The following is a 26,746-nucleotide window of genomic DNA, read 5'->3' on the forward strand; positions in this document are numbered from 1 at the left end:
AAGATCTAGAGTACCTCAAAGCATGAAATAATAAAGTAATTAATATAAAATTTGGTGCTTCTTCTTAGACAACAAATATATTTGCAAAAACATTAAAAAAAAGAAAAAGATGAATAAAATTATGCTAAAATATAATCTTCAAGATACTAGAAAATATTTATAAAACAAAACCCAATTTTTTACAATAAGACAAATAAAATATTTTATTTAATTTATTATAACGACACATTTGTAATATTGACAAAAAAACTGAAAGTTCCAAAAAACAGTGTTTAAAAACTCCAACTATCGTACAAAAAAAACTGCACTGAAATCCACTGAGAGCACAAGTTCTTCATCGATGATCTAAAGAACGCCAAATATTTTTTATTAAGTACATCTTCTCATTAACGACAAAAGTAATTGTATAATCAAATAAATGGACGATTACTCTGAAGTGTAAACTCACGACCTTACGTAAAATATGTACACTTACTAACAATGTCCCAAAAAAATCATCAAAAGGGTAAAAATCACTTACCTCCTTTAGCCCCTCATCACCGAAGAGCGTTTTGCACCAAATTAGTCCTTATTGTAAATTAGTAAAAGTAATTTTTCTTATTGTGAAGTGAAGGTAAAAGCCAGTGTGAATCTTCTTGCAGCTAGTGGGAGAAAAACGTATTTAAATCAAATGAGATGTACAATCTGCATCATATGATCATTTTTAGTTAGTGGTTTTACATCATGAGACCGTTTGTGGTACGTAGGCACTTTTTGATTTTTATGTTAGGCTGAAAGTGATAGTGATGTGATACTTTTGGATACTACGGTTAATAAGTACTACCGTACTGCTCTTTGTTCGAGAGAGTATCGTACGCGGTTACAGTGAACTCTGCCCGCTGATCTTCACAGTCGATCGATTTTTGGTTCTTTTCATATATTTTGCATTCAAAATTATTATTATATTCTTACAGAATATTTTTAGTACTGTTTCTATTTATTTTCTATATTCTTTTGTTTCTTTTTCTTTATCTTTGTTTAATTTTTGCCTTCTTTATTTATTTTAAATCGCAAAAATCTTGGCTCTGGTCACTGATTTTTATAGTCGATCAATTTTTGGTTCTTTCCATATATTTTGCATCCAAAATTATTATTATATTCTTACAGAATATTTTTTCCACTGTTTCTATTTATTTTCTATTTTCTTTTTTTATTTTCTTAAGTTTTGTGTTATTTTTATATTCTTTATTTATTTTAAAGCGCGCAACTTTTATTTGTATTATTTTATTTAATAATTTTTTTTGTCTTTTCTTTTCAACTTGGATATATATTTTTTATTTTTCTTCTTTTGTTTAAAACAATTTCTTATTACTAAAAAATGGTACTTCTTCATTTCTAAAGCATTTTCCTAATATTAATTTTTGGTTGTATTAATATGTTTACACATTTTTTTATTTGAATTTAACTTATTTCTTTTTCTTGTCAAATTTTAATTATTTTTCGTTTTTCATAATATATAATATGATTTTGGCTAATTATGACTAAAATTATTCTAAAAATTTTTGTTAATTTATTCTGCATTTTTCTCTTCTTTTAAATCATCTGTATTGATGTATTTTATTATTTTACTTTATCTGATAATTTTAAGTTTTTCTCTTGTTCTTTTCATTTTTATCGTTCTGCCTTTCCCTTTGCGTTTTATTAAAGGTTGTTTCAGCCAGTGCATTTTAAAGTTTCTTTTGATATGTCTATATCAGGTTGATTGTCTATTTTTCTTTTACAGTGAATTTTATTATTTTATTTGATTTTTTTAGATTTATTTTTCTGTCAAATCTTGATTCAACATTCATTTACAATTATTATATATTTTTATTTTATTTTATTTATTTTTAATTTTTTTAAATTTTATTTATGATAAATAGAATTTTGAAATCTATATTATTTTATTGCAATTTTTTTAATCAGAAAAATTGTGCTTTGTCTATATTCAAATTATGTTTTAATTAAAAGGAATAAAAACTGTTTTTAAAAGTCGAGTTAATAGATATTTTTTTTATTAAAAAATTAATAAAATAATTTACGTCATTAAGTTAATAATTTTCAATGCATTTAAAAAAAAATACCTAGGTCCTGCAATACATCAATAGATACTAATCAATATCAATCAATATTTTTACCATTTTGTAAAGGTATATTTTTTAATTCTATTTTTTTAACTTTAACCCGAGAGGACCAGGTTTTTAAATGGTTTTAATCTAAAGCTCGAAGATTTAATACAATAAATAACCATCACATGTTTTTTAAATAAGAAATAAAAAAGGTGAATAGGAAAATATTTGATTTATGAAATTTACCATTTTCTATAATGTTAATGACTTTCTAAAATATTTGTTATAACCTTTATTAATAAAGCATCTGTAGACTTCAAGAAATGTTGATCCCACGATTTTTTTGTTAAGAACTAGGGTAAAATGCGTGTTCTGTACAGAACTCAGAACCAACCTGTCACATGTCACAACCCATGGACAGACCACATGAAGGAAAAATCCCTGCAGGAAGCTACCCATCTGGCGCAGGATCGCTGTCAATAAATATAGCAAGCTAACAATGTTTAGAATACCACCATGCCCTAACAAAGGCTCAAGAAATGAAGATAGAGAATAAAACGAAGTCACTTGCTGACAAATCGGGAAAGGCGAATGGCCGATAATAAAGAAACGCTAGTGTACCATTCAATCCTTATTATTTTAACAGTACAATCTGTAAATAATGTGGTTTTTCTGAATAATAAACTATGCTGAATACTATGATGAATTAAAATACTGCGAAAATCATGGCATGGGATTTTGAGCATACTTACCATTACAAAATTAAACTTCAAAATGTCAGATTTGAATTTTCTACCCCAATATTGTCATATCTCAAAATTATTGCAATAATACATATATAATAACATTTAAATTAAACAGTAATATTCATAAGGTTTGCTTATTTCAGAGATTTTATTCCTAAAAATTATTAAAGTTTCTAAAACTATAAAACTCCGATTTCCATATTTTAGAAAATAATGATTCATCGTTTCTGCACACAAATCCATATATTAAATCAAAACAATACAATTAACAATTCACCTAATACACAATTCTTTTCTCGTTCTCACTTTTTGACAATGATCTCTACTCGTTCGATACCATTCATACTTTCATTCGATATTTCTCTATGTCAAGGCGTCTGTAAAAAATTTCTCTCTGAACTGAAACACAGTTTTACATAACAATGAGCTCCTGCGGTGAACTGCTTATGAATGAACATAAATCATTGCGAAATATTTGCTTCTTTCTCCCACAGTTTCTCAAAGCTTCTCACGGTCGAAGAACTAGATATATCTCGGATGACACTCTTGTATAATAAAATTAGAGGAAAATAGAACAATTGAAAAGAACACATACACTAATAGGAAACATGATTGATATGAATCTTTATTTTAAAAATGTATCATCAATTGTTTTTGCTAAAATATTTTTTGGGTTCCATGATTTACACACTTCTTTTTCTACATATTTTATGTTATTTTCTCTATAGTTACTATTATGATTAGTTACTTCCAGATCGTGATTTTGGTTGCTATTTCTTATAAAAAGTCTTTAAATTCTACCTTGTGGTTTGTTTTTCAACATTTATATTCTCGTGTATTTTAAATATTTCACTTGCTTTATTCTGTTACCTGATATGGCTTATGTTTTCTAAAGTTTTGTCTCAAAAAATGAATATTATTACTTGACTCTTTTTCAACTTTTGCCTATGAAATTGCCTATTATCTTATTTTCATTTTTTATTCGTGTTAAACGTTCCATCTTTGGTAACTTTTATCCACTTTTGCATAAAACTTTTACACCACCATCATCATGGCATCTACACTAGTAGATCGATTGTCGCCCTCTTTGGGCTCTTCTGATTGATTTGTTGCGGAGAATCAATCTGCATTACCATTTGGTTTTACAACTGGTTGTCTTACTTGGCATCTTCTACATTTTTTCCCATTCGTTCCTGTTTTGCTTATGGTTACCTATTCTCTAACTCTAATATTCTTAAGGTCCTTAACTATCTGCTTCTCCCATCTGGTTTTAGGATTTCCTCGTGGTCTACCTTATTAACCCTATCAAGGACTTCATTATTGCTAATTTTGTCTATCCATGATATTCGTAGCATTCTTGGATAACACCAACCCTCAAAAGCTTCCAATTTCTTAATCTCTAATTGCTTCAATGTACATGCCTCAGATGAGTAGAGCAAAGTTGTAAAAACGTAGCAGCGCAACAACCTTATCCTTAGATCTATCCTTAGGTCTTTATTACATAATAGGTGTTTCATTTTCACAAATTTTGCCCTTGCTATTTCTATACGTCCTTTAATCGTGGAAGATTATGGTCTTCTTGAAGGAAGTTAAGGAAACTTATTTATGTTATTTTTGGAAGTAAATATGGAAATATTTTTGTAATCTCTATTATTTCTTTACAGTTATTATCCACCTTGATGGCTCTTGCCAGTGCCAGACCTGAGGCAGGTTACAGTTACAGCCCACCCTCCGGCTCCTACGGAGCTCCATCCGGTGGCGGTGGAGGCTTTGGAGGCGGAATCGGGGGTGGCCACGGAGGCGGTGGTAAGTTCTACATTTAAAATCTATCAAATTCTACACTTAGCAGAATTCTACGCAGAAAATTTACACAGCCAATGTATTATTAGGTGGACCATGAATAAAACGTTGTTTCGTTACAGGCATTGGCGGAGGTAGCGGATTCGGCGGTGGTGGATTCGGTGGCGGCGGTCACGGAGGCGGTGGAATTGGAGGAGGCGGTATCGGAGGAGGCGGTATTGGAGGCGGAATTGGAGGCGGAAGCGGAATTGGAGGCGGCTTTGGCGGTGGATCCGGAGGTGGATTTGGAGGTGGATCCGGAGGTGGATTTGGAGGTGGATCCGGAGGAGGTGAGCTAACCTTATATCTCATAAATTAAAACAGCATATTCTTAAAAAACTTAAGAGTAAAAAATAATTTAGATCTTATCGATATTGATATAAATTATTTTCTTTTTATTAAAAACATCAAATTATCAAGACATCAATAATTATTGTTTTAGGCTTTGGAGGTGGAATTGGAGGCGGCGGTGACGGTGGATTCGGAGGTGGATTCGGAGGCGGTTTCGGAGGTGGCACCACTACCATCCAGAAGCACATCTACGTCCACGTACCCCCACCAGAACCTGAAGAATTCAGACCTCAAAGACCAATCTCCGTTGGACAAGCCCAGAAACACTACAAAATCATCTTCATTAAGGCCCCAAGCGCACCCGCCCCAACTGCTCCAGTAATCCCACTACAACCACAAAACGAAGAAAAGACCTTGGTCTACGTTTTGGTCAAGAAACCAGAAGAAGGCCCCGAAATCACTATTCCTACTGCTGCACCAACACAACCCAGCAAACCAGAAGTATACTTCATCAGATACAAGACCCAGGTAAGTTTTACGGCCTAGGTGAAAAAAGAATTGGAAATTAACAAACTATTCAATCACATCAATGTTGCTTTCAGTATTTTGCATCTATTATCAAACTCGGCTATTTCATCAAATTTTACTTTCCATCTTTATTTCTTGTTACGTTTACTACAAACGTTGTTTTTTAAACTTTCATACTTGTAAATAGATCCAAATATTTAAAGATTTTGAACAGAACTTATGTTCAGTCATTAGTATCAAAGCGTTTCATATTCGAAATGTGTCACATATTTCATTATGCGATCTGCTTTATATGTATGCTGTATCTTTAAAAACATATGTTCCATAAGCTAGCCCTTCAGTTTCCAAAGAATCAGTAATATATTGTAAATTATGTCTGTTCTTAAAAAAATAGATAAGCTTAAGATATTTGCTTGAAATATTTCTTTCACTTTGTCAAATTTCCATTTCGTGTGGTAGATATGTGTCCATCTTTGCATTTTATCTTGTTTTTCACCAGTCTGATTAAGAATGAAAGAATATCTTTTATCATCTTCTTCTTCTTAAGGTGCCGTGTATTTCTGTGTGGGCGCCGTACATTGTCTTTTCAGGTGAGATGTTAGGTATTGAGGATCAAATTATTTTGTTTTTAGCAGCATTTCGAAGCATTTCATAACTGTCGATCCCTGTCCATGGCATCTTTTTACGCCCTAGGCCACTCTTACCCTCTATCTTTCCTTCGAGTTACTCGAGTTATCTTTTACCACAACAGCTAATTGTAATTATCAAAGGATGAAAACCAATCTTTGAGAACACATAATATATCTGTTCGTATTTTTGAGCAAAATTTAAACCAATATAATAAATATTATTAGAGTCTGAAGAGCTAATGTCCTTAAGTTGTATTATAATCATAAATGTCCAATTACCATTTTTTTGTCCATTCATGTCTAGATCAAATCATACAGCTATTATACAATCATCTTAACCGGAACCAATCCATCAGAGCAACATTTTTTACAAGACCTGCTTTATATATTACATAACTATTTTTATTTCCGAACTTTGTAGAGGAATACCCGATGACTAAAAAGAAAGTTTAGATATATGAAACAAACAAGATTCACGGAGTGTCGTACTTCCTCAAGAAAGTCACTAAATATTCAAATGATTGTGAATTGTGACCTAGAAGAAGGTGCTAATGGACTGACGAGAATTACTGCTGCGATAATTCGCAATAGCAATAAAACCTCTTTTACAACATCCCACAACAAACACTTTCTTCGACAACAAGGAGTTCCGATTTTCTATAATTATATAAACAAATGGATGGCAACTAGAGGTCAAGGGGATATGGGTGTACAGTTCATGGCTTTCACCTAAGATGTGAGTCAGATGTCGGGTTTTTGATTAGAAAATGGCATTGGACATTAAAAATGCATTTCTGAAGAATAAGTAGGTGAATAGTGTCATTTGCAATACAGTTTATGCAATAAATAAAATTGCGATTTCAAGAGAAAAAATGTTTGACCTCGTTTTAGAAAGCAATGAATTGTTTAAGACCAAAACTAACTGCATTAAATAAGCGAAGAAGACACCTTAATATCTAGTTATTAAAGAAGACAAATCTATTGATGTTTAATATCATTATTCTTTGTAAGTTTATTTTTATAATCCTCTTTTCGTCCTCTATATACTATATGTTTCCTTATTATATGATCAACCATCCGACCTACAGTTAGACATCTTTTTCTTCTTCTTTGTCAACCATTTTCCATCCATTCCTGAATGTAGCTCTCTCCCAATTGCTTCCTTCTTTCTATATCTTGCGGTAATTTAATCCACTAAATGCCTGCCACTGCTACTATGTCGTCTACCTTTTGAGGTCTTCCCATGTTTTTTATCGTCCCCCTTAGTCTGTTTTTCCAGGATTCTCCCTGTCTACCATTATCATATCTGGCTGTGTGACCGGCCTAGCGCCATTTATTTCTTCTCTGATATATATTCAATTTTAAACGATAAAGTAACTTCTTTATTTATTCATCTCAGTCAACTGTGCATTTTACGCACTATCATTCCTTTCGATATTAAAATAACTGCTAATGTACAAGAAGGCTTATGTGTATATAGTCAAGTACATTACCTTCTGATAATCCCCTCAATAATTCAATCTATCGATAAAGTTAGGACATTAAAATAGATGAAAAACTTGTTTTCTGTTCTACATACATACATAATCGATTGCCTTTTTTACCCATAGGTGTAGAGGTTTTTTTCCTTTATATGATACTCTCTGCAAATGTACGCCACTTCTTCCTATCTGCTGCTAAAACTTTTGCTTCTTGCCAGGATGTTCCTCTGTTCTTAAGTATTTCGTTTACACTATTGTTTTAGCTTTTCCTTGGTCCGCCCATCGTGCTTTTACCCACTGCTTTGGCCTCCCATGCCATTTTCACTTGTCTGTCACAACTCATTCTTATCATGTGTTCAGCCCATTTTAACTTCTTTTCTTCAACTTTTTCGTTGAGCGATTTTACCTGTAGTTCATGTCTTATATCTCCGTTTCTTGTTTTGTCTAATCTTCTTGCTCCCATTACTTTTCTTAAGTATCTCATTTCTGTATCTTGTAATATTTTTCTTCGTCTGAACATCATCCTTCCATCTTTTTCTGGGACGGTCTAGTGATCTTCTACCGTCTGGTATCTCAAAAAACACTGTCTTTAACAATCTCTCTTTGTCTAATATTACCACATAACCTGCCCATCTTATTCAGTTAGCTTTCATATGTCTGACGACGTTTTCAATACCATACAGTCACCAATTCAGCATTGCAGCGCCTTCTCCACTCTCCTGTTAATTCATCTCTTCGAGGGCCAAATATCATTCTGAGAATCTTGCATTCAAATAACATCAGCTTATTTATTTCTCACTGATATGTGTGTCCATATTTCACTTCAATATGCAACAACTGTGTAGACATGTCAGTCTTAATTTAGATTGTCTTTGTTCTTTTGCATTTGGGAAGAAATATTCTAAAGGTTTCAGCACCATTTTTCTTCTTATTTTTCATGTACCATTCGTGACTCTATTCACCTAACTTATTCTTATTATCCTTCTGTAGGCCCATAACTTAAAGGCTTCTAATCTGCCACTTTCTTGTGATGGTCTTATTGTTTGTAAAATTGCCATCAGGCAAATTTGGGTAATTATATCCCACAAATCTTTCAAAATACGAAAGATATTTCATTCCTTACGCGAATTATTCCAAATTGCGCAAATTATTGCCATAAATATCTCTTTACGATGACTCGTTTCGCATATTTACTTCCTCATCAGTTTCGAATAAACATTTTCACGATTTTTCGAACTTTCTCAAAAATCGGCCCTCGTTTAAAACCAATATACCCATCATCTGTTTAATATATTCACGGAGAAAGTAACCAATAATTGACTTTCTTACGTGAAATACCCGTTTAGCATCGTTTGTTTTTTAAGAGAATACTCGGCAGATCCTCACGCGGAAGCCAGAGGTCAAGAAACAAATGAAAGTAGTGAACCAGCTGCTCGTGGTGGACTACGGCAAAGAATGCGAGATTCTCCTACCGTTTATGGGTCAGTGAGTGATCTCCGGTGGATCGCCCAAGGCGAAGCCATCGGATACGCTTTATGTAACCAACGTCTCGTAACACCAGTTTCCGTCTTGAGCTTAATAATAGGGAGAGTAACAGCGGTAGCTTTGATGCTCAGATTGGTGATTAATTACACATTTTTATTCCTAATTAGAAGGTAATCGTTCTTGTCCATGTTTGTTGATGGTGAAAAATAGTTATTATATTAGGATTTCTTAAGAAAATTTCCTATTTTATATAATCTTAATATAATGGTTTAGAAATAGTCAAATTTGTCGAATATATTTGATTTTTTTATGATACCTTTTCTTCACGTGTCATCCGACGTTGGCAATCACTATTGCGAAGGCTTCTCGATTCTACGGCTCTCTATTTTGCCTTAAAGCATCAGTTCTATCGATTTCCATGACTATATGTCCCATATAAGACATTTTCCGGAATTTAACAGTCTTTAGCAGTTCTCTATCTTTGCTGATCACATTTAGTACTTCCTCATTAGTTTTTCTTGCTATCCAAGGCATATTCAGTAATCCCTCTTTAAATCAACATTTTCAATGCTTCTGTTCTGCTTCAAATTCTATTTACGGTCGACACTTTTAGTGTCCGCACCTCTGCACCATACAAAAGTACAGACCAAACATAGCACTTAACTATTCTTTGTCTTAGTCCTAAACTGAGATGATCTTTGCAAACGAATGTCTCCATATTCATAAAAGTAGTTTTAGTCATTGACATTTTTCGTTTTATTTCTCTGTCTGAATCCAGTTTGTCCGATATAGAAACAGTACATGATAGTGCTAATAATAATCTCCAACATAAGACCTTTATAAATTAAAGCATTAGAGGCGGATAATCTTATACACCTTTTGAGGAAACAGAAAGTACACAATAGTAGGTACTATTACTATACCTGAACCTATTCTTCTTCATGTACCATATCCTTTCAGAACATTGGTTATTACTATAGCTATCTTAACTTTATTCATTGCTACCCCAAATAGCATGCTTGTATGAATACCATACGAATCTCGCAAGTTAATCAACCATGAAGTCCTTCTTCGTCATGAACTCAGAACCTTTTGATTTTACTAAACAAGCTCATTATATTAATATCTCATCAGATGTAGGTTTTTTGTATTCACCTCCTTTCTAGGATTCCCCTTTTGCTTTCACTTCAGCTTTTGTTATGCTGATATCCAGCTTTTCAACCAACTCTTGGTTGGGTGGTAACTTCGGTCCATTCTGCAACAGTTTTTTCTACATTCTGCATTATTTTTTACTTGTTTCTTTTAATGTTCTATATTATTCTTCAGAACAAGATTCCCTAATAGCTCTTCATACATCTATTTCTATAGTTTTACTACCTTTTAGTGTGATGTTTTAACTCTGATTTTGGTTTTTCATTAGCACTCTCCTTGTGCATGCTTTATAGAGTCAGAATTTAATCCATTCTATGGCTTTACAGCATTAAAGCCTAATTCGAGCCCTGGCCTCTCTCGATAAACCTCTACATTTGTTAAGTTTTATAGACATACTCCTCCACGATCAACTGCCAAGGAAATTTCTTGCATCCTCATCCATATGTCATCCTCCCATCGCTTTTTTGCTCTTGCAATAGGTCACTTGCCCTGCATTCTTGCATTCAACGGTTGTTTTGGAAGCCTGTTTCCTCCATCCACAGAACATGGTCTGTCTATTGAAGACGCTATACCTTTCTTTCAAATGTGCTCATGCGGTTTATATATTTTTTAGTTGATATTCAAATTTCACATCCTTAGCTCACTATCGGCCAGATAGATTCGTATCTTAGTCCTTAGTCCTTATGCCGTATTGGCTAGGATGATTCTTCTGTTAACCACTGTAACATCGTTGAAACGTTGACATGTTGGAAAAACAACATTGACATCGTCAATGTTGTCTTTCCTGATTTGACTTCTAAATTGATAAAGCTATCTACTTTTTCTAAGCTGTCAACTGTCAGATAGGGTCGTGTTGCTATCTCCGATCGGCTTTGGACTAGGATTTTAGTCTTTTTTGTATTTATTGGAAGACCTATTTCAGATTAAGATATAAAAAAAGAAAATCTATTTAAAAGAAAATTGAATAAATCTTATTAATATTATGTAACATTTGAGAAAAAATATTCTAAAATTTGTTTTCCATTACAGAAAACCGCCGGAGGTGGAACTGGATTCGGAGGTGGAAGCGGTATTGGAGGTGGCATTGGAGGCGGTATTGGAGGTGGTATTGGAGGTGGTATTGGAGGAGGAATCGGCGGAGGAATCGGAGGAGGTGAGTTGTTAACTTGGAGCTTTAAATAAAAACGTGAAATATTCATACATCCACTCTATACTATATTAAATCAATTAAGTATTTATTTTTACATAATCGATAATTATATTTTGTTGATTCATTTCTCAATCGATTTTTCTTTCTAGGTGATGGCATTGGAGGAGGCATCGGAGGTGGTATCGGAGGCGGTCACGGAGGCGGAATTGGAGGCGGCATCGGAGGAGGCGGTATCGGAGGTGGAATCGGAGGTGGAATCGGCGGTGGATCCGGCGGTGGTATTTCATCCAGCTACGGCCCACCTGGCAAATCCGGTCCATACTAATTTTCTTACTAAGTTACCTCTGCAGTGGTTGCCTTCCAGTAACTGCTGCACTACAGTTTGCTGCAAACCACTTCATCCGCTATTTGTATTTTACCCAACATAGTATTGTAGATTTTAGGACCTAAACTGAGATGCGTTCATTGGAAAGATCCGAGGTAATCGTTGTCGAAAGCTGACCATCCACCCCCCAAAAAATATGGCAATTGGTTACGAGGTGACACCTAAAGGCGCGCAAAGTTTGGAAAAAAGACGAAATACAGTCAAGTGGAGAATTTGTATTGTAGCAATCTGTAGCTATTACCTCCAAAAAGTGAATGGTGATGCTGGTATGTCTGCTGTTTGATACAAAAACCAAACTCGTATCACGAGTTGCCTTTTTGTACCATCCGGTAGCGCTATAATATCGATTTGGCTTTTGGTCAAATCGAATCTTATGGTGCTGTTTTTGGTCGAGCTGCGAAATTCTTGTGTAAAGACTCTAAATTGTTCGCCGTATTAATGAGGATTTTCTAGTTTTATCAAAAACGGTTCCATGTTGTAAATATCGTGCAATATAAGTGTATGTTATATATTTTATATATTTTTGTATATTTTTTTATGAATACGGTGACAAATAAATGTATTTTTAGTATAATATTGTCTTTCCTTTAATAACTACCTACAACAAAAATAAACTTAGACCCAAAAATTAAGCTAAGTGGCTCCGTTAATTAAATAGTTCATTCAAAATATGACTTGAGAAGTATGTGCACTGTTCCAGCATAAACTAGCTCGTTTCACTCCAATTTTTATAGCTGATCATTATAAAAAAACATTTTTTTTGCAATAACTCATTATCAATCTCTCTGTCTTAATGCCTATTCGAATATGGATTATCTAATATTAAATCTCTTCATAAATGTCTATCTTGGATCATACCGATAGTAATCCTCTTCAGAAACATATTTTGCCTAAACATATTCCACAATTTCTTCTTTGGTCTTACCCTCATATTTCTTCTAATTACTTAACATTCAGTAATCGATTACATTAGATGGTATACATCTTCTTCTTTAAGTGACATCTCCGCGGCGGAGGTCGGCAATCATCATAGCTAGTCGTATTTTAGAGACGGCTGCTCTAAAAAGTTCATTTGATGTACATCCGGACCACTCTCTCAGGTTGCGCAGCCACGATATTCTGCGTCTCCCTATGCTTCTCTTTCCTTGAATCTTTCCCTGCATAATCAATTGGAGCAAGCTGTATATCTCCACGTGTAATATGTCGTGTAATATGGAGATTTTTCAATTTTCTTGTTTTGATGGTATTTAGGATTTCCATTTCTTTATTCATCTTTTTCAGAACCTCTTTTTTTGTGACGTGTTCTGTCCACGATATTTTCAGAATTCTTCTGTACACCCACAGCTCGAATGATTCTAGTTTTTTCATTGATGCAGCATTCATCAATGAAAAAACTAGAAAACTAGCTGATGCAGCATTCATCAATGAAAAAACATTCATGGTAAACATGCCATATTTTAATTCTATCTTAACTAATTCTCTCCAATTTCGACATCATTTAATGCAATAGGTACTTGGACTTCTAATAAATTCATTCCTCATTTTTTTTGGCTAGATGCATCTAGGAATTTCTATCATTTTATATATTTTCTGCTCTCAAATTTTATCTTCACAATAAGATATGAATGCTAAAATAGGCAAGGAGCCGCAGTTCTATGGTACAATAGGAAAACACTCACAGCACAATGAAAGAAGCGAGAATAGGGAGTTTTGATAAATTTTGCCACCAGTAAAAACATGGTTATAAGTTCCACATGTTTCCCACATAAAGACATACATAAAATGACATGGATTTCACCAGATGGAATCACAACCAATCAAGTTGACCATGTGCTGATAGACAAAAGGGCAGCCAGTAGTATCTCCGATGTGAGAAAACGACGAGGAGCATGATGTGGATCAGACCATCTTTTACTACAAACCAAATTTAGATGCAGAGTTAACAGGGAAAGAAACAAAAGACAACAAAGAACAAACAAACTGGACCTGGAAGAACTGAAGATCCAGGAATGTAAAGAGAAGATCGAACAAGAAGTCGTAAATGAGTTAAGGACTCTAGAACTGCAATCAATAGAGGGCAAATGGAGTAATATCAAAACAGCAGTACTGACAGCAGCAGCGTCCACCTAGGAAACAAGAAAAAGGAGAGAAGAGGTGCATAGTTTGATGACGAGGGGAGACAAGCAATAGAGGAAAGAAATGAAGCACACAAAATGTACATAACAAGAAGAACACGAGAAAGACGAATATTATTTGAAGTCGCAAGAGGGAAAGCTGACAAGATATGTAGAAAGAAAAAAAAAGCCTATGAAAATAGACAAATATAAAAAATGGAAGCAAATTTCAAAACAACGAAATTAGAGGGGCATACGAATACCTAAAGAATACAAGAAGTGGGTATAAACTTCAAACAAGTCTATGTAGTCACAGAGTCACAGAAACCTGGAAGCATTATTTTCAGACCCTACTTGGAACACAAGTAGACATGGAAGATGAAATGGGTATGAACTACGTAGAAGAGAATGAAGAAAATAATGGAGTAGAAGTTCCAACTATAGAGGAAGTTCTCGAAGCTATTAAGGCCCAGAAAAACAATAAAGCTCCGGGAGTTGACGAAATACCAGCAGAACTGTATAAGGTAGGTGGCGACCACCTAGCAAGTCACATCCATGCGCTCATCAAAGACATATGGCAAGAAGAGAAAATACCCAACGACTGGAAGAAAAGTATAGTATGCCCGATCTATAAAAAAGGAGACAAACTCTAGTGCAAAAACTACCGTGGAATCTCTCTACTATGTACAGCATATAAAGTCCTCACGTATATTATAAACCAGCGGCTCCAACCACTAGCAGAAAATATTATTGGAGAGTATCAGACGGGCTTGCGACGGGAAAGATTGACACTGGATCAAATATTTAGAGTCAAACAGATCTTAATCAAATCATGGGAACACGATATTGATGTTCACAACGTGTTTGTAGACTTCAAACGGGCATACGGCTCAGTCAAAAGGAACAAACTATACTATATATTGGCTGAATTGGCAATACCACATAAGCTAATAAGACTCATTAAAGCCACATTGGATGAAACTTAGGCATGTGTACGAATACAAAACCACCGGACAGACTTTTCCAAAATTTCGCAGGGACTAAAGCAGGGAGATGGGCTGGCCCCAACATTGTTTAATCTGGCACTGGAGAATGCGGTTAGGCAAATGCAAACTGGACGAGGAAACCTACTGACCAACTGAACGGTTCAACTGGCCGCTTATGCCGATGATATTAATGTTATGAGTAGAACATCAACAGGAGCACAGGAAACATATGCAGAGCTAAAAACACAAACAAAATTGCTAGGTCTGTAAATTAACACAGAAAAAACAAAAATAATGACTCAGACGAGAAGAAATATAGTCACACAAAACATTATAAATGAAGATGACATTGAAACGGTTGGAAAGGTTACATACCTGGGAGTAGAATAACGCAGGCAAACAAAGCTTATTTTACCCTCTCCCATATATTTCGGTCTAAAAGTGTCCACCGAAATACAAAGATGAGAATCTATAAAACTTTAATTCGACCAATGACATGCTATGGCAGGGGTATGGGGCCTGGGTCCTGAAAAAAACATACAAAAACAAACTCGGCACATTCGAAAGGAAAGTACTGAGGAGAATACTAGGACCTGTGAGGAAAAACGGAATCTTCAGAAGTCGATACAACGACGAACTTTATCAACTTTATAAGGAAGCACTCCTGTCAGACTTCATTAGAATACAAAGATTGCAATGGGCCGGACATGTGATAAGAATGGGAGAGAATAGGCTACCTAAAAGAGCACTGAATGCTAGAATGCAGGGAAAGAGACCGGTTGGAAAGCCAAGAAAGCGCTGGGAAGACACAGTAAACAGCGACGCGCAAGCCCTTTTAGGAGTCCGTGTATGGAGAACAGCAGCCACAGACAAGAGACAAGCAAGGGTGGAGGCAAAAAATAAAGAAGGCCAAGGCTCAATTTGGGCTGTAGTGCCGTAAAAGAAGAAGAATCTGTAGCTATTACCTCCAAAAACTGAACGGTAATGCTGGTATGTCTGCTGTTTGATACAAAAACCAAACTCGTATGACGAGTTGCCGTTTTGTACCATCCGGTAGCGCTATAATATCGATTTGGCTCTTGGTCAAATCGAATCTTATGGTGCTGTTTTTGGTCGAGCTGCGAAATTCTTGTGTAAAGACTCTAAATTTTTCGCCGTATTAATGAGGATTTTCTAGTTTTATCAAAAACTGTTCCATGTTGTAAATATCGTGCAATATAAGTGTATGTTATATATTTTATATATTTTTGTATATTTGTTTATGAATACGGTGACAAATAAATGTATTTTTAGTATAATATTGTCTTTCCTTTAATAACTACCTACAGCGAAAATAAACTTAGGCCCAAAAATTAAGCTAAGTGGCTCCGTTAATTAAATAGTTCATTCAAAATATGACTTGAGAAGTATGTGCACTGTTCCAGCTTAAACTAGCTCGTTTCACTCCAATTTTTATTGTTGGTCATAATAAAAAAAAAACGTTTTTCTATGGATGCTATAAAATGTGCAACTTCTCTCACTACCTACATACATCCAAAACGAACAATTCCTCACGCAGTGAGAAAAGGCGGCCATTGCAGTGAGAAATATTTTTTCTCACGGGTTCTCCTACGGTTCACATACATATGATAGCCGTTTCCATGGTAACATGCACAATACAAACACAAAAATTAATGTTGTCAAAAAAAATGTGTTGAAGCAAGGAATTACCTTTCAAAACTGCTCAAAAATAACTGTTAATTAGAATTTCAAATAAATAGCGTATATAAATTTTAAGAATATTAAATACCTACATGTATATGTATTTTATTTCAATTTATGCATATAATACCTAAAAGTACCTAAGTTATTTATTTTCGTAGTTTGAACTCTTGAAAAACCGCATCTATAGAACAAATACAGTGTACAATACATGAGAAAATGACATTATTTCTCCCTCGTTTGATTTGCGGCCCTCTAAATATGTCTTTTTTCTCACTTGTTGTACAATATACTATTTTTTGCAATAACTCATTATTAGGGAGCGGATTTAAATGCGATCAATTTTGATGAAATACGCGCATATATATGCAGTAAAAAATTACGAAATATGCGCAAAATATGCACAAAAATTCAAAAAATTTGCATTTCGAGAAACCACAAATTTTCTGTTCTATTCTAATCTAGGGGGTTCTTTTATAGGGGGGCGGCAATCTTATTTATTATCTTTCAAATAAAATCATTATTTTTTACATATGCAATTTATTCACATTTTTTACAAAAACTTATCCCAATAGTTACCTATTTAAAATAAAATAAAAATATGATTATAATTCACTACAATGTGTTTTCCAAATTTTTTACGAGGAAACATTTTCTTTGATCAGATAAAATATATTTATAACTTGAAAAACTCCTTTCAACATCAACAGAAGTAATTGGGGCGTATTTAAAATAACTTGTTAAAGCCGAAAATTCTGCACCAAAATCAATTTCAAAATTTCCATTAAAAATTTCGCATATGTCCTTCAAAGTTTTAAAGCCGTTTAAAGACGGGATCTGATCTAAAGCATGGATATTTCAATTTGCGTTAGAAAATCGTAAAACTATGGTTAAAGGTGTAAATTCTCTTAACAATAGGGGATTTAAAAGAATCACCAGAATTATAGGTATCCTACTAAATTGGGATACAAATTGTACTAAATATAATAAAAGTAAATAAAATTCGGATTTCCCGGTACACCATCCTTCATCATTTTAACATCCTACAATCATTTTATAACGGCGTACTATAAGTACTATAAGTACTTTTTGTAAAGATCGGCTATTTTCTAAGAAAAAATGAAAAGGCAGTGAATAAGCCGTCTCTCTTCAGGTAGTTCTCTAATTAATAGAACAGCCTGTGCGGGGAAATATTTTGTGTCGAATTAAAAAATTTAATTTTTTTTTTACTTAAATGTTTTTAAATAGGCACAAAATATGCATATTGGTTTAAAAATATGCAAAATTTAGTAAAGTTCTCAAATATGCGAAATATGCATGCAGTATGCATTTAGCATAAAATCCGCTTCCTACTCATTATCATTCTCTCTGTCTTAATGCCTATTCCAATATGGATTATCTAATATTAAATCTCTTCATAAATGTCTATCTTGAATCATACCGATATTAATCCTCTTTAGAAACATATTTTGCCTATACATATTCCACAATTTCTTCTTTGGTCTTACCTTCATATCTCTTCTAATTACAGTGGAACCTCGATAACTCGGATTAATCGGGACCGCGACCGATCCGGGTTATCGAAAATCCGAGATAGCCGGAGAATATGGTAAAAATTAATAAAATACGGTATACTTACTGAAGCGTCTAATGTCTTCTGATTGATGAGTAATGGTCGCTGGGTTTAATTAGTTAGATAGTAGAGACAATGGACTGTTTAGATTTGTAGAGATAAGATATATATGTGCATTTAGTATAGCAAAAATGAATAAATGTGTGTGTTTGTACGCAAATGTGAAAAGGTTGACCTGGCTATATGTTCATAAATTGTATCAATGTTAGAGAAAATATCGCACATACCTTTAAAATGGGTGTAATTGGCCGGTATCTCTAGGAGTGGGCAGCATCTCCATGACGGGACCCGGGCGGTCACCCGGGTGGTGATTAGTGGTGAACTAGGCAAATGTGTCTCGTTCGACGTAGAATTTCGTACTGAGTTGAGTTTTGTCTTCCTTGTTCCTTGGCAAGGTTCAGGTACCGCCCTTTCGGGGCAAAGAAAACACATGTGGTTCCTTGAAACACTTTCTAGCCTGATACATGTGCCAAGCAAACTTTTGTCAAAGTGAGTGCGTTTTCTCTTTCAACAAGAAAATATTTATGAACAACCAGTGGTGTAGCAAAGAAGGATTTAACTATGAAATCTATTATATAAAATGGAGTTAAACTATGTATATATTTATTATAAGAAAACTAAGAGGGTATTTGCTATTACACAATTAAGTAGTCATATGCTTAACTATAAAAAACTAATAAACTAAAATACTAAAATACGTTGCATACTTTCCCAAACACTTACAGATAAACTCCGTTAGAATTGAAATAACATGAAATATATTTATAAATATGCACAGTTACCTACTCATTAAAATTACTAAAAAAACACCAAACCCAAACGTAAGCAAATGGAAGCGAACAATACAAGACACACAATACTACATAAAGACCATTGTTTATAAAAGAATTTTTTAAATAGTCTTTCCTAAACAATGCTGACAGTTTGAAATAAAAAGGAATAGATACTACAGACAGGTGGCTGTTGTTTCTGCGGCGTGTGCTATGAGTCATTTTTAATATCGTATAGTTCAAATTACACACATAAGTACACATTATCTCTCAAATATTATATTACATACATTTTTATTGTTGAAAGGTTTGTCTGATAATTAACTATTTTGATTGGAAATAAGCCACAATTAAATTGAAAAATACAAAATATTGAAAATCAAAATGTTTATCTGATAAAAATCGGTCCGGGTTAGCCGGACTTCCGGGTTATCGGGGGCCGACTTATCGGGGTTCCACTGTACTTAACATTTAGTAATAGATCACATTAGATGGTAAACATGCCATAATATCTTAATTATATCTTAACTTATTCTCTCCAATTTCGACATATCTACTAATAAATTCATTTTTTTTTTTCTAGATAACTTATGCATCTATTAGAATTTTCACGTCTTTTCACGTCATCCATCGCGACACAGAGGATAAAAAATTGATGGTAAGACACTGTGGAACAGAACTAGAACTACAGATATACTACGGAGATGGGGAGATGCAGAAGTGGAAAACACGAAAGTAGTGAACCAGCTGCTCATGGTGGACGACAAAGAATGCGAGATTCTCCTCCTGGGTCAGTGAGTGATCTCCGGTGGATCGCCCAAGGCGACGCTATCGGATACGCTTTATATAACCAACGTCTCGTAACACCAGTTTCCGTCTTGTGCTTAATAATAGGGAGAGTAACAACGGTAGCTTTAAATATCTATCGACAATCGATCTTAGACCAGGGCGCATCTGTAAAAATATTAGTGCATTTGGATGTTGAGAGGTGACTCATATTTTTTTGCAGAAATTGCTTGAAACTAACTCATAATATTTGAGTTATCCTCCCACTCAAAAAAGCCCAGAACATTGTTTAAATAATCAAAATGTCAAATAATGAAGGAAAAATTCGATTTTTTTCTTCGTTTTTTGATGATAACTTTAAAAGTATTCATTTCCGAGAAAAATTGCAGTAACATAAAAGTTGCGTAATTAAATTTTCTACAATATAGGATTAGTTACAAATTTTTAAATATGTTACCCTTTTTGCAAAAGAGCAATAATTGCGAAAAAAACATAAAAAAACATGTATTTGCATTTTACTTTTTTCAGCCATTTATGCTACACTTCAGTCCTTCATATTTTACCCATAAAAACTTTATCATATAGTAAAACAATACTGTAAATTTCTATAAGATCAGTTTAATAGATTTTGCAAAACAAATTTTGCAATCCAGCTTTCGCAAAAGAAATTCATTTTTTCAAAATGTTGCAGGACTAAAAATAAAGCAGACAGCAAGTTGAATTTGTTTTTACTTATAGAAGATTACTGTACCTTTCGTTTGCAATTTGCAAAATTAAAATCGGTTAAGAACCGTGGCGTCAGGAATTTTTTTAAATAAACATTAATTTTTGGTACTACGCGCAGGACAGCGGATACGTTTGCTCTGATTGGGCATTCCAATGACCTTTGATAGCGATTGATAAATTTTAATTTTTAGTACATTTTGATATAAATAAATAAATTTGTTTATTGCAAAATAAAAACCTATACTTCGTCTATTAAAATTACATTTTTTAGCAAAAACTTTCTTTGTTCATATATTTTAACTTATAGAATAAAAGTTTATTATTTTTAAACATATGCAATTGTTTAGACAATATTTCACAAACAATAATCAAATTAGTTTGATTTTTGTGGAATTAAAATATTAAAATACAACAAAATATAGAGTAAGAAAATAATATATTAGATAAACATTGAAAGAAGTTTTGATGGAAATCAACTTGTGTGAATCGAACACCGCTGTCCTGTGAGTAGCACCAAAAATTAATGTTTATTTAAAAAAATTCCTGACGCCGCGGTAGTTAACCAATTTTATTTTTGCAAATTGCACGTGATACTCTTCTATATGCAAAAAAAATTTCAACTTACTATCTGCTTTGTGTTCAATCCTGCAACATTTTGAAAAAATGAATTTTTTTTGCGAAAGCTGCATATCAAAATTTATTTTGCAAAATCTATTAAACTGATGTTAATGAAATTTACAGTATTGTTTTATTATATCATAGAGTCTTCCTGGGTAAAATATGAACGTTTTAAGTATAGTATAAATGGTTGAAAAACGTAAATTGCAAATACTTGTTTTTTATGGTTTTTTCGCAAGTATTGTTATTTTGCAACAAGGGTGACAATTTTCAAAATTTTTAACCAATCCTATATTACAGAAAATTTAATTTCGCAACTTTTATGTCAGTGCAACTTTTTTGGGAAGTGGATACTTTTAAAGTTATCAAAAGTGGATAATCAAAAAATTAAGAAAAAATCGAATTTTTCCTTCATTTTTTGACATTGTGATTATTTAAACAATGTTCCGGACCTTTTTGGGTGGGAGGATAACTCAATTATTATTATATGAGTTATTTTCAAGCAATTTCTACAAAAAAATATGAGTCACCTCTCAACGTCCATCTCAAAATAGATGCGCCCTGGACTATCTATCTAAAATACCTATCGATATAGACCTTAAACGTACAACTTAACCATAGTACTTAAGTGTTAAAAAATAATATAGGTAGAGTCTAACAACATATATAAGAGAGTCATTAATATTCAGCTGAGCGGGTGCTATTTTCCGAGTTGTGAAATTATAAGCAAAGGATCATTTTATAAAACAAGTAGATCCCTTGTGTATGGAACTTCACAACTCGGACAATAGAACCCCATTCAGCTGAATATTAATGACTTAGATAGTTTGTCAGACTCTACATCCTTGTTGGAATAGAATAGAATAGAAATATGCTTTATTGTCATGAAAAATTTAACAATTTTATAGACAAAGCTTACAAGAATCATAAATAAAAACAATAACAAATACAATTTACTAAAATTATACAAATCGTCAATATAAATAAAACATAATAAAGTCAAATAAAAATCAGTAACAATCTATTGCAAAATTAAAAAAAATTGCAAATTGCGCAATCTACCTTAAGAAATTTAATAAGTAATTTAATAAGTTATGCTGCTGCATATGACACTCAAATATAGATTAAGATTCTACTTATACATCACAATACTGTAATTTCTTAGTTATTGGTTAAGAAACTCTGCTATTGAATAATATGGCCTTTCAGATAAATAGGCTTTAGTCATTTTACGGAACTTGGGAAAGATGTTGCAGATTTAAGTTGTAGAGGGAGATGGTTGTATAGTTTTTTTGCAGAATATAATATAGATTTCTTTACTAACTCATTGGACGGGATCGGTAAATAGATGTCAAAAGTAGAATTTCTGGTGGAATAGTCATGTCTAGGTCTTTCTGGAAAAACATGTAGATGTTTACGAATTAAGCAAACAGTTTCTAAAATATATAAAGAAGGTAATGTTAGAATTCTGTGATCTTTGAAGTAGCTTCTGCAATGTGTTGTTCTTCTGAGGCCAAACAGATATCTGATTGCTCTTTTTTGCAATTTAAAAATAACATCGGATTGGGCAGCTGTACCAAAACCCCAAAAAGGCAGACCATATCGAAGATGGGACTCGAACAATGAAAAGTATGTTATTTTGGAAGAGGCTAAATCCATTTCCCTAGAGACAGATCTTATTGAAAAGCAAGCTGAGGATAGTTTCTTGCTTAACACATCGATATGAAGGGACCATTTAAGATTGCTATCTAAAAAAATACCAAGAAACTTTACAGAATCAACGATACTGATCTGGCTGTTATGAAGAGGTAAGGGTTGAAGAGTTCCTTTATAGGGTAATGCTACTGTTTTATCTACGTTAAAAGAGAGTAAATTAGAATCTGACCAGGATTTTATTGTGAGTTGATCAGAAGTTATATTAGCATGAAGAGTTGCGATATTTGAGTTGCTCCAAGTGATACTGGTATCGTCAGCAAAAAGAAAAACTTTTCCATCGATTTTTAAACTAGTAATGTCATTAATAAAGATAAGGAAAAGTAGAGGACCTAATACTGAACCCTGCGGTACCCCACATACAACATTTCTGAGACTAGAGTCTGTAACATTTGCTCTAACCAGTTGTTTCCTATTTTCCAAGTAAGATTGAAACCAATTCAAAGAAATACCTCGAATTCCATAGAAATCTAGTTTTTTTATCAAAATGTCGTGATTTACACAATCAAAAGCTTTGGCATAATCACAAAAAACAGTGGCAGTGTGGAGATTATTGTTTAATGCTTGATAAACCTCATGTAGTACAGAAAACATGGCATCGGTGGTACATTTATTATTTAAAAATCCAAACTCATTTTGAGATAAAATCTTGTTATCAACGAGAAAGGACATAAGTCGGGCTTTTAGGAGTCTTTCAATAATTTTGGAGAGTACCGGTAGTAATGCAATAGGTCTATAATTGCAGGCAATAGATTTTTCACCACCCTTATGAAGAGGAATAATGATGGCCGTCTTTAGGCACTCTGGAAATTTACCTTTCTCAAAAGAATCATTTATTAGAGAGATGAGGACTCCCAACACATTGTCTGGGAGATTTGAGAAAATTTTTATGGATAGTCCATCGGTACTACAGGAAGATTTGCTTTTGATACTATTGATTGTTTGGATCAGTTCAGATTTACCAACCGGTCTTATAAATAATGAATTCGAAACCTTTCCTGAATTAGGGAGATAGGAAATGGGATCTTGTTGTGACACAATAGTTGATGTTATATTTTTACTCACATTAACAAAATATTCATTTAGATTTTCTGGGTCTGGAAGGGAAAATGTTTGAGCTGTGTGAGTTTTATTTCGAAGATCGTTTATTATGGACCAAGTTTCTTTTGCAACACTTCTGGAGCTTCTGAGACGATTTTGATAATACAATTTTTTAGCCGATTTTATAAGTTTTAAATAGATTGCCCTGTACTTGGTGATATATTCAGTAACAGAGACGTTGGTAGTAAATTTCTTGATATACAGTAGTGAACGCATGTTTTTGGCTGATATGCGGACATCTTTGGTAGTCCAGGGTTTGCGATGTTTTTGCTTAATTGTGATTAAAGGAAATGCTTTATTGAAGATACATACCAGCTTATTCAACAAATCACTGAAATTATAATCGACGTCCATGGAAGGAAATTGCCACTCAGAGGTTAAGCATAAATTTTGGAATTTACGAAAGTTCCGACCGGAAAAAATCCTGCCTAAACGTCGAGTTTTCGAGGAGGACTTGCTAAAGATGTTAAACTTCGTATACACCGCTTCATGATCAGATAGTCCCGCATTAACAGTTGTAGCGCAGACATCAAGGGGTGAGAAATCTGAGACAATATAATCAATTATGGTAGATGCAGTTTTTGTAATCCTTGTAGGAGAATCAATGTGCATTGATAGACCATATGATTCAAATATGTTGACCAGGGATATTTGTGTAGCACAAGCAGCAGCATAATTAATGTTGAAGTCCCCGCATAAAATTTTTCTGCTTTTATGGGGCAGGTCATCTAACAAATTAAGCAGGTTCTGAAAAAATAGTTCCACGGAAGAGTCAGGTGATCTATAAATGCAAATAATATAAAGATTAAGGTTCTTACTGTAAACTAAGGAAAACTCAAAGAATCCCCTCATAATTTCGATTTCTTCGGATATTTCCCCCTCTCCTTTATTTTTACTTTCTACTGTTACTATTTACTACTCTTATATCTCGTTCCTCCATATTTTTAATTCTGAGAATATTTTATTACGGAAGATCATTTTTCTACCACTAGTGTCTAGTTCGGTAACAGTATCTGTGAAACTCCTATTTACAGCTGCTCTGGAATATGCGTTTAAGAAAATAGGTTGTACTAAAAAGGGAATAAATATTAACCCTCGTAAAGCGGTGCTTATATTCTTACGTAAAGAACGGTGCGGGGTGCATTTGCACCCCATCTGTATATCCATTTTTTTATAGGTAAATTGATTTGAAAGATAATTAGGACTTGTTAATTATAGTATAAAACATAATTTTACAAACAAAGTACCTACCAATTTCTTCTTAAAAAAATTATTATCGTTGCAAGAAAAACACTGAAATTGTTCACAGAGTGATCAACACAAAGGTTTTACACATAATACAGTTATGTCGGGACTTTCGGTCTTTTTTCTTTGACATAAGTAACACCGACCTTGTCCCGTAGCTCTGTTAGCTTTAAGTGGCACCAGAAACGTCCAATTCAGGATATGAAATTTTCATCATTTGCACAATACAGTCATTTTTCCAAAAAAATCACTTAAACGTAAAGCGTTTTAGATGCTGCAATGGGTTTAATGTGTTTAGAATTGAATTTAATGCGAATAAAAAAAATGGACAAAAATCAAAAAAATTTATTATAAAAGATAGGTGAGAAAACGAGGTCTGGGGTGCCGCTGCACCCCGCACCGCCTTACGAGGGTTAATGAAGCATACAAATTGATGGAAGAACTAAAACAGGCAATAGAACAAGTAGGTGAAACTGAACATAAACTTCCAAAAAACAGAAACCAATTTAGTGATGTTATGAGAATGGGTGGTAATAAAATACATCATGTTTTTAGCTATTTTTTTAAATGTCAAATAAACGTCAAATTGAAAGGCAGTTTATTTAGAAGTTCTCCTAAAAATTATTAATTTTTAAGGTTTTTTCTTAACTTTTTGAGTATTACGAGTAGTATAAAGAAGTACTAAACCAGTGATCTGTAAGAAAGTGTGAAATTTAGCGCCTAGAAGTTAAATTTCAGAAAACAAATAATATGGAAGGTATACCACCCGAACCTCCAGATAAAGGTAAATTTTATGTAGAAATGGAAGGAGATGGGATGATGGAATATGAGGAATTAAATAAAAATAACAATAGAGTAAATAATAAGGTAACAAACAAACAAAACCAAACAAGTAGTACTATTGAGGTAAGTAACAAATTTAGTTGTAATAACGATGAAACTTTGACAAATTTAAATCAAACAGATAAGTCAGGTAAGCAAAATTTAAATAAAGTAATAAATTTAAGATTAAAACATAGATATCAATTTGGAGATAATGCACCTTATATAGTACACATAGAAAATAAAAACGGTAACATTGGTCGATTACACAGGATCGGCACGGCCCGTTTGATTTTAAGTGCAGTACCTGAAATTGAAAATAATATCACACAAATTACAGTAGTTGGTAGAAATAAAATCAAGGTAGAACTAAATAATTTTGCTAGTGCTAATAAATTAATTGATTCTCAAATTCTTAAAAGCAAAGAGTATGAGGCATATATTCCAACGTTTTTTACTCAAAAGAAAGGTGTTATAAAATTGGTAGATAAAGAGATAGAAGATAATGATTTATTATCATTAATTAAACCTAGATTTGGAATTAAATTCGAAGTATTACATGTAAAAAGAATTATGCGGAAAGTGATTCAAGATAATGGTAATACTAATTATGTAAAAACAGGAACCGTAATTGTCACTTTTAAAGGTCAGTCTATACCAAAAAATGTAATAATAGAAAAAATGATATACGAGGTGGAAAATTATACACCCAGAATAATCCAATGTTTAAAGTGTTTGAGATTTGGGCATATAAGTGC

At 33.3% G+C, this 26,746-nt stretch overlaps 1 protein-coding gene across 1 annotated transcript; it reads left to right on the top strand.

The window, feature by feature from the left end:
• Positions 1-633: 633 nt before the first annotated feature.
• On the top strand, positions 634-12,347 carry LOC114335912 (uncharacterized). The gene is made up of 6 exons (XM_028286197.2): positions 634-738; positions 4,498-4,639; positions 4,756-4,962; positions 5,115-5,491; positions 11,268-11,391; positions 11,538-12,347. Exons 1-6 carry the CDS (start codon positions 724-726, stop codon positions 11,711-11,713), a joined length of 1,041 nt encoding a protein of 346 aa, XP_028141998.1. The 5' UTR covers positions 634-723; the 3' UTR covers positions 11,714-12,347.
• The last annotated feature ends 14,399 nt before the right edge of the window (positions 12,348-26,746 follow it).

This window comes from Diabrotica virgifera, chromosome 3 (genome assembly GCF_917563875.1).
Source record: "Diabrotica virgifera virgifera chromosome 3, PGI_DIABVI_V3a".
Classification (NCBI taxonomy): Eukaryota; Metazoa; Arthropoda; class Insecta; order Coleoptera; family Chrysomelidae; genus Diabrotica; species Diabrotica virgifera.